Source organism: Impatiens glandulifera, chromosome 1, assembly GCF_907164915.1.
Source record: "Impatiens glandulifera chromosome 1, dImpGla2.1, whole genome shotgun sequence".
Taxonomy (NCBI): Eukaryota; Viridiplantae; Streptophyta; class Magnoliopsida; order Ericales; family Balsaminaceae; genus Impatiens; species Impatiens glandulifera.
Window position 1 is genome coordinate 53,249,151 of NC_061862.1, and position 9,934 is coordinate 53,259,084.

The 9,934-nt window shown below is 28.9% G+C and overlaps 1 protein-coding gene across 1 annotated transcript; it reads left to right on the plus strand.

The window, feature by feature from the left end:
• The first annotated feature begins 833 nt into the window (after window positions 1-833).
• On the plus strand, window positions 834-8,212 carry LOC124928031. The gene is made up of 9 exons (XM_047468559.1): window positions 834-1,020; window positions 5,350-5,420; window positions 5,504-5,608; window positions 5,701-5,868; window positions 5,940-6,101; window positions 6,192-6,245; window positions 6,358-6,483; window positions 6,844-7,077; window positions 8,201-8,212. The coding sequence occupies exons 1-9, from the start codon at window positions 834-836 to the stop codon at window positions 8,210-8,212; spliced, it is 1,119 nt and encodes a 372-aa protein (XP_047324515.1).
• The last annotated feature ends 1,722 nt before the right edge of the window (window positions 8,213-9,934 follow it).

The window sequence follows — 9,934 nt, forward strand, 5'->3', positions numbered from 1 at the left end:
CATGAGACACATGAAGATGACACTGTATGGTGTAAAGTTAGGAGTGTGAGATGAATCCTGATCTTGCCTAAATATAGATAGATATCGAATCCACTTAACTAAACCTCAAGGTTAGTGGAGTGAGTTGAACTGATGATGGCCGTGATATACTTCTCAACTTCTATGGTGACGAGTTTATCGTCAGCTATGAACATATTTTCTAATGCAGGGTAGTGGCCAGAGTCTTAGCATGATGCAACCAAGGTCGTCACAAGATTAGGTTGTATAATGGTCGCATATTGATTACACAAAATTCTAACTCAAATGGTGTATTATCTACGTAAATCGGTGTTCAGAAGCTACTCATAATCTCTCGGTGAAAATTATCAAAGCCTCGGACACACAGGTCTGTTGGAAAATTTTTATTAGCAAAGCTGATTTCTTGGAGAGTCTTTCAAGGACATATTTTCAACGCTGAATCATTGTCTATTAGAGTCATGGGAATGATCTTGTTAGCCATCTTTAAAGAAATGTAAAGTTCCTTAACATGGGTTTCGTCAGGAACAAATAAATCTTTATCTTTGAAATCTATCATGTTGATTTGAGGAGTTGCTGAAATAATTCCAACCAACTCTTCGGGAGTGGTGTTGGTTGGAATACTAGTCTAACTTAGCTCATTTAGAACAGCTTACCTGTGTTCGATAGAATACATTAGGAATTCCTAGATGGAAATGTTGGCATTCGTCTTCTTAAACTAAGTAAGAAGACCATCGTCGAGGTTTAGAGCTCTAGGCTCATTTTTCCTTCTTGAGTCATTAGATGGTCCAAGAAGGTTAGACGTAGGAGTTGTTTTCATGAAACTAGGTTGGAAGTCAGATCCACTTCGAGTTGATAAAACTTATGGCACACCTCTTCTTGGAGAATCAGTGCTAGGATTATCGGGAATCCACCACTTTGAGGATACTAGTGGTGGAGGTGGAATTTTTCGATCCTCCTTTTTGGGCCATGGATTAACCATATTGACTTCAATACTGTCAATAGGTTTGTCCATGGAAATTATATTCACATGATGATCGGGTAAAGGACTTTTCGTGATTACAGGTTTATGGATGATCTTTTGATCGATTAGATCTTGACACTGATACTTGAGGGTACTACAATTATTAGTAGAGTGACCTTTCATCTGGTGGTATGCACACCATGTACTTTCAAATTTTCCAAGTAACTATTTACCTTCTCGTAGAGTGAAAGATTTAACTAGATTCATTTGTTTGAGGAGAGTGAGGTCTTAACTCAAGGTCATACCTAAATAATCAAAAGTTCTGGGAGATCTTAGGACCCTTGGTATTAACGGTCTAGATGTCGTTGGGACATTTGTTTTAGCCAACACTGGTTTTCTTGGACTTGTCTTAGGAGCGGCTGGAGCTTTCCATTGAGCCATGACTTGGTGGACTTCGACTTTGTCCTTCCTCTAAGGTCGGGGAGGGGCAATATAAGTCTTTACAGTTTTACCTTCATTTCTTTTCTTATGAAAAGCTTCATCGAGGTTATTACCCATTTTGAGAAGCTTCTTCATGTTTTAGAAAGTTTTGACGGTGAATCTAATAAAATATCGACAGTTAACATTATCCAAAATAACAAAGAAGAAGACCAAAAACGGCATCGTTTCGTGGAGAGCGTCCTGACACGAAGAAGAAGACAACCTAAAACTACGTCATTTCGTGGTGTCTTTAGGCGTTCCGTCCGGTCCTCGACGATTAGGCTAACGGGGTTAACTTATCCCGTTAGTTGATCTAGTGTAGCAGACGTGCACTAGCTTCGCTACAATGGGTTGTGTGGCACATTCTTAGGCGTTTGATGATACATGGGTGCTCATTTGATGGCCACGTATGCTGCTGCAAAGACTAAACATAATTCTTGTTGAATTGTATTATCAGATTTTTTTTTTATAAAACGGTTATTTAAAATCGATTTTTAATTCTTTTTTTTGCGTTTTTCTTTGCCAAAAATTACACAAAAAAATATTTTAAAAATCATAATAAAAATTCTGTTCATATTTTTATTTTTTTTGGTATTTTTGGGAATTTTGGGGTATTTATTTAATTGTTTTTAAGCCATAAATTACACATAATTTATTATTAAATTCCAATTAAATAATTTTAACTCCTTCTTAGGTTTAGTTTGGGAAAAATAAATACAATAATTAAACATCAAATTACTTTTAAATTTTTCTTAAATTTTCCTAAATAAAATTTAATTAGACAATAATTAACCCTTAATTTGGTTTTAATTCCTCCTTTGGGTATATTAAATTTAAAAATTGGTCAAATTTTCATGCTTAGAATATTGAATTATAAGACTTCTATTTTTCTATTAAGAAAAAAAATGCGCTTCTAAAAGATTAGATTGTTTTATTATGTTGCAATTAATATTTTTTAAAAGAAAATGTATAATTAATGCCTAAACACCATGGGATCATATCTGGTGTGTATTTTCTTTTTTTGTTCTTACAATTAATAGATTTACACATAAGGAAGCTATAGAAGTATGGCTTTCTAAAAATGATGATTTTTCTTGCATTGATATCTACATTTGAGATAATATCCATAGCCCATTTGTTACACCATGGAAATGCAGAGGCCACTATAACATTTATGAACTTGTCAAAACCAAAAGGAACTATTAAAACTATAAATGTCGTCGTCATTAATTTCTATGACATTGAAATCGAGTGTTTCCTTACCTCGATTCTCAGGACAAGAGCATAGTACCTAGTTAGACAGTTGGTTGTAGACACTAAGTGTTTTATTAAATGATCTTGATTTATTAATTGATTTGGGAATTGGATTTTAATAATATGGTTGGTGACACTATAACTTAAAACATTTAGAGTTCAAATTCTTAAGGATCTACAAAAAGAATTGGTGTTAGTTTTAAATGAAAATAACATATAAACAAAATTATTAATAAAAAAAATTGTTCTATTTTAGAGTTTTTTTAATATATAATTGAAATTATTAGTAATAAATATATATTAGAGTTATAAATAACAATTGTTAGATGGGTTCACAACTCATATTATGAGTTGAAACTAAATATTTTAATACTTTTAATCATAGAATTCTTAGTGAAAATTAAGACAATCTAACATCAACTAGTTTTTATTTCACTTACATTCTTATTAGGAAATAATTGTTTGTAGTATTCTTTACATGTTTGTTTGAGTTTTCATTTTCATAAAATACTATTCTACCTTTTTTCATTATTTTACAATTTATATAATATTTTGTAAATCTTTTTTTTTTTTAAATATCCATGAATGTAAATCTTATTTTGAAAACAAAAGAAAATTTTATCCCTTTATAATTTATATAAAATTATGTAAATCATTTTTTTTAAAACAAAATAAATAGAAATGTTCTTCCAAAAAGATTAGATTTTTATTTATTTTATTTTTTTTAATAAAATTCATTTTATGTTAAATAAAAATTTATATATAATATATAGATATTACATTAAATTTTTAAGAACTAATATAACAATATTATCACAATATTATAATATTTTGATAATATTTTACAAATATATTATTCTATAAGATAAAATTCCACCTTAATTTTAATATGGAAAAGACTTTAACAATTCAAGATTGAATACAAGATTGTGAAATAATAATGTTATGTTTTCTAAACTTAATAAACTTGTAAGTGTTGAGATTCATAAAAAAAAGGATCGAGATAATAGTCTGTTTACTAATAAATCAGCGACTAATGTAAAATCTTACCGACATTAAATGTTGTGGTGAAATAACAAGAAAAAAAATAATAATTACAATGTGTATTGACTAAATAAACCAACATAAAAGGTAAAATCTTACAGTCATTGAATGTTAGTGTGAAATTAGGAGTGGGTCGGTACAGTATACCTTAACTTTTTTATCCATACCTTATATCTTACTACAAGTTTTGGTATAAAACAATCTATACGTTTATCGTACTTTATTTTGGTATATCTTGAGGTATCGGTATATACCCTTCATACCTAAATAATATACTCTGTTAATTTTATTTCACAGATTTTCTAGTTTAAAAGTGTGAACAAAACACTTCCTTTTTACATTGTTCCCATAATATACTTCTACATTGTTTAGTAGTTACAATGAGTTTTGGGTTTTGAAGTTGTTGATACTCTTTTCAAGTGGTGAACTCTTATGTTTGATTTCATTATGTTTTGTATTTGAGATTAACTTGACAGTATATTAGACTCTATTAAGTCTATTTTGGGGAAAAAATACATTATTGTGAAATAAAATTAGTTTAATATGTGTATGAATTGCATATATATATATATATATATATTGAATAATATTACAGTATAATTATTTTTTTTTTATTTTTTTTTCAAAAATTATATTTTTATAATTAAATTAACATCAAATTTATTAAAATATGTCTAGATGAAAAAATAAATTTACTAAAATTAATTAATTTGTTGATAAACGTTTGATCTTATTAAAATTTTCACAATGCATTCGTGAATATAAATGATTTAAAATTAAATTAATAATTATTTATTTCCTATAAGTATTATATATATATATATAAATTTATTTTATAAATATTATTTTACTATATATCGATATAACAAAATTTTAAAATATTGTACTTTTAACTTACCAATAATTTCGTTATCGATATCCTACCTTACATTTTTTCGATATATCAAAAAAAATTATATTTTTATTATTTTACGCTATGTTATTTTTGATACAACAATAATTTTGATAATTTTTTAACCTTGGCTGAATCAACAATGGAAAAAAATTGTGAGTATATTATAATTGAATAAAATTAAAACATCAACAAAATATCTAGAATAAAAAATAATTATTAAAAAAATATATATAATAATAAATTATTAGAACCCTCTATAAATAGTTAAAGTAACTCATGATAAAGCTAACCTTATAAAACTAGACTAAGATTTTATGTGCTCTAAAAAAAAGTCTAATATCATGTTAAAATATTAAACTTACTATGTTAGACGTTATATTAAACTTAGAAGTAAATTAATATAATCGTTATATTTAATATTTTGATAATATTTTATAAATATATTATTCTTTTGACATTGAACTTTGATATATTGAATTACAACGTTCTTCATATATTTGTTTGAGTTTTCATTTCGGTAGAAGACTTTGCTACTTTATTTTCATTCTTTATATTTGTATATAATTATGTATATCTTAATTTTTTTCTTTAAAAAGGTCTTTGAAGGTAAATCTTATTTTTTTAAATAAAAGGAAATTTTATCTAAGAATGATGAAATTTCTTGCATTGATCTCTGTATTTATGATCATTGCCATAGCCCATTTGTTACACCATGGATTTACAGAGGCCACTACAACATTTATGAACTTGTCAGAACCCAAAGGAATAGTTAAAACTATCAAGGTCGTCATTTATTTCTTTTCAATTTAAACATTAAGGTTATAAAATAAAATATTTTATGATGCATGTAGAGTGACAACGGAGATATTATCGATTGTGTTAATATCTACAAACAAATCAGTTTCGACAATCCATTTATTAAGAGCTCACAACTAAATCTTAACTTGGAGAAGCAGGTACACTGTACCACATTGGTCTTCTTGGTTTCTAATCTGAATTCAAATTTTAATCATATTATAAGATAAAGCTATTTAATTAATCTTTATAGATGAAAAGGGATAACTCTTTCCCCAAGAATAAGCTTGTCCAGGGCTGGCATAGAAACGGAGAATGCCCATTTCAAACAGTCCCTATTATAAGATCCTTTACACGTCATACTAAGACGTTTCAGAAGCCACTTTCAGCCATGAAGTTCGGAGACAATAAGAATCGTGATGTATGATTATGTTCATTACATTTTAAATTATGTTTTTTTTTAAAATAATTTGTAACAAATTAAAATGTTAGCATGCGGTGGTATGGGAGAAGGAAGGAGCATACTTAGGAGCTTCTGCAAAATTCAGTATTTCGAATCCTCAAACTCAGCCAAATGATTTCAGTTTAGCGCAAATTCGGCTCTTAAACGGGATGGACACACGTCATTTAAACTCTATTCAAGCCGGTTGGACAGTAAGTACAAAACTCAATTGAACATTTTACCTGTCAAAACATTATTTATATATGTAGTTTAACTAATTTATTATTGATTTAATTTTTTAGGTCCATCCCTTATTGTTTGGAGACTATCAAACAAGGTTTTTTACATATTGGACAGTGAGTTCTCTATACTCTTATCAGCATAATGGGTGCTTTTTTTAAGATTACTATTGCAATATTATTTAATGTTGTAAATTTGTTTAGTAACCTAGTTCACCTGGCAATGCAGGGTGATAACTATAACAGAACAGGATGTTATAATCTCCAATGCGAAGGCTTCGTGCAAACAAGCCGGACTTTCGCCATCGGCTCTCCCATATCAATTTCCAGCGAGATAAAAGTTTCTATCTTTAAGGTTTGAAATATCATGTCGTATTCCTTTAAGTGTAGGTCTTGTTCGATTTGGATTATTGGATAACTAGTTTGTATTTATTGAAAAGTGAATTATTTAAGTAAAAACATATAAATTATTGTTTAAAAAATATAATAATATTTGATGATACAATATGATATGATGTATTAGAGATTTAGTGGTTTATTTAATTAAGATTAAACCCAAATAACTAATTCATCTCAGAAACAAATCAACCTATTTAAGTTATCATAAGATTGAACAAAGCCCATTAAATATGTCGACCCTTAAATATTTATACTCTTTACCAAAATTTGTAAAAAATACGCATTTTAAATCTTAAGTCCGCCCTCCTTGTGACAGGAGTACGAAACAGGAGACTGGTGGCTGGAATTGGACAATGAACTTATAGGATACTGGCCTCGTATACTTTTCAGCCGTTATCTCAACGCTTTTAATTCAACAATCAGCAAAATTTCATGGGGCGGAGAAGTCTATTACAAAGATGATTCAGGTCAACACACGGCTACTCAGATGGGAAATGGTCAATTTCCTGGAAAAGGTGCAATAAGAGCTAGTCATGTCCGCAATCTTCAAGTCAGTAAGAGGTTTCACATATGGAGTAGTCCTGGATGGTCTCTTGAACAAATGATCACAAAGCCTAAATGTTATAACTTAAAAATTCCAAGTTTTTTGAAAAGAAAAAGTGATTGGGGGGTTTATTTTTATTATGGAGGTTTAGGATTTTCTCCAGAATGTCCATAATTTTTTTTTTATATATTGCTAATAAATATGTATTTGGGTGAATCCAAGATTTGAATGAATAAGCCAGCAAATGAGTTGACATTATACAATTAATATATATAGATTAAGTTTTCTCTTCATTATTATTTATCATTCTCTTTTCTCTCCATCAATTATTTGTTTCTCTTATATTTTCACTAATTTTGAATATATATAAATATATTTTATATTGTTTATATATTTTTAAAATAAGTAATCATACAAAAATTAATTAAACTAATTAAACAAAAAAAAAGGATTGGGGGTTCATGTTTATTGTGGAGGTTCTGGATTTTCATTAAAATGTCCATAATTTTTATATTATATTATATAATATATATAACAAACCTTTTTTAAATTCCTAAGAAAGACATATTTAATGTATATCTTCAGCAAACTCAACTAATTTAAACAAGATAGCTAAGGTAAGAAAAACAAGCAAAGAAAAATGAATGTAATGTGTCTCAATTGTTTCAACAAATCATTAAATCAACTATTAAAATAACATTTTAGGTTATTTTTTTTAGGAAATTAGCACAATCATAACCTTACTTTTAACACTTCATGAGGTACAAATACGTGTGTTTTACTAAAACCCGATCTTTGGTACGATCTTTGGTCGTGATTAGTTGATTGTTGTTTTCCAATGTCAACTATCGGTTCACTATTAGCAACTGCCCGTTCACCTCAGCACATTATGGTTGAGAATTTAGTTATTAAGGATAAACTTATCCGAACAGTTCCATGGATAATTTAGTTATTAAGGTCCGAGCATCCTTTATCATAGCCTGTTTTGAGTGATGTTGGGCACACATTGTAAAGTGGAAGATGGAAATATAAGATGGTTAAACCAATATTGCTTTTAAATTATTGCTATTAAATAATAAGTTATATACTTTGGATAACTTAATATAATGTTTGTGAGTTTATGTTGCAGGTTTCTTTCTGAGTTTAATTTTAAGAAAAGAAACTATATATGTTAGCACTTGTATGCAAGAATTATGAAGTGTTAAAAGCTGGAAATGTATGATAAAGAAGTTGATAGGGCCACAATGTCTATGCTAATTCGATAATAGATGGAAGCAAAAATTATTATTACACTTCGGATCCACAGAAACTAACCTGAATCTCAAGCACAACTTCACCCGTTTTTGTTGGTTGTGACCCTGACTCTAGCCAAGGCATCTCTAATGGAATTAATTAGTGTAGGGTTTAGCATGTGCTCTTGCCAGTTAAGATTAGAATGAAGAGGGCACCGCGTTTCTCTTATGTGTACTGTAACTAAGTGCAAATAGATGGAAAGATGCTGCCCTAACACGATTTATATTTGCGATGAAAATTTTGACGAAAACAACCGTAAAATATAAAGTTGAACATAACGTACAAAAATAGCGTCTAAAATTTCCGACAAATTTTCCATACCAGATTTTATATGGTTTTTTTTACTTACTAAATAAATTTCGATGCTCAATAATTTTCGTCGTAAATTTAATCCAAAATGTAGTATGAATTCATTTACGAGAACTTTGCTACGGAATTTTACATTTTATTTTAGCGACGATGATTGATCATAAGTAGGGACGAATCTATGTTGGGGCTTGAGTGGGCTGAAGCCCACCCCGAAAAAAAAAATAATAAAATAAATAAAAAATTATTTTTTTATGATAAAAATATTACATTACCCTTAATTTCTTAAAAAAATTTAATATAATTTATTGTTTTTTATTTAATTATTAAAAAAATGGTAAAACTTTATTTTTATATACTTGTTTTTTCAAAATTTTCTCGTTATTATTTTAAGCCAACCCTAAATTTTTTTTCTAGCCACCCCAGTTCGAAATCTTGGGTCCGTCCCGGATCATAAGTAAATATCTTTGTTTTTACGACGAAATTTCTTTAATCATTTATATTTGCAACGGTTTATAATATTCGTGAATTAAACCATCAAAATATTCTTCGCATATTTTTTGCGTTAATTAAACGTCAATAATTATGCTATTTAGGCATTTTATATTGATATAATTATACAATCATATCTACATTTTTCTTTTTTGCTTGTTAGTGCCTAAACATAATGAAACTTTAAAAGTCTTTTTTATATAACAGACCACATATAACTTTTAAAGAATGCATCCTCCATTTCTCAAATATGAGAAAATGATGAATTTTCTTGCTGGGATTATAGCCATAACCCATTTGTAATACCATGGATTTACAGAGGCCACTATGAGTTTATGGCATTCATGGACCTTTCAAAACCAAAAGAACTATATATTAAAATCATCAATTTCATCATCATCATTAATTTCTCTTCAATTTCAACATTATGGTTATAAAATAATATCTTGTATGATCCATGCAGTCTATGCAGAGTCGGGTTGAGATGTTATCGATTGTGTTAATATTTACAAATTAACCACTTTCAATAGAGCAAACCTTGAAGACACAATTCGAGGCGATTCACATGAAGAATGGGGAATCGGTGGATGATTTCACCATGAAATTGACATTTATTGTGACTGGTATCCGCTCGTTGGGAGAGAAGGTGGAGGAGATCTCCGTCGTCAAGAAGTTCCTTAGAGCCTTACCACAAACATACACGCAGATCATTACAACGATCGAGCAATTTGGTGACCTCAAGAATATGACCATCGAGGAGATCGTAGGTCGT

What these genes read in the sequence shown, in the direction of transcription:
- LOC124928031 (XM_047468559.1), top strand. Translation starts at nt 834, where the DNA reads ATGAAACTAGGTTGGAAGTCAGATCCACTTCGAGTTGATAAAACTTAT. An exon ending in TGTCAGAACCCAAAGGAATA is followed by an intron (nt 5,421 to 5,503) that starts GTTAAAACTATC and finishes TGATGCATGTAG; the next exon opens with AGTGACAACGGAGATATTAT. An exon ending in TAAAAGTTTCTATCTTTAAG is followed by an intron (nt 6,484 to 6,843) that starts GTTTGAAATATC and finishes TCCTTGTGACAG; the next exon opens with GAGTACGAAACAGGAGACTG.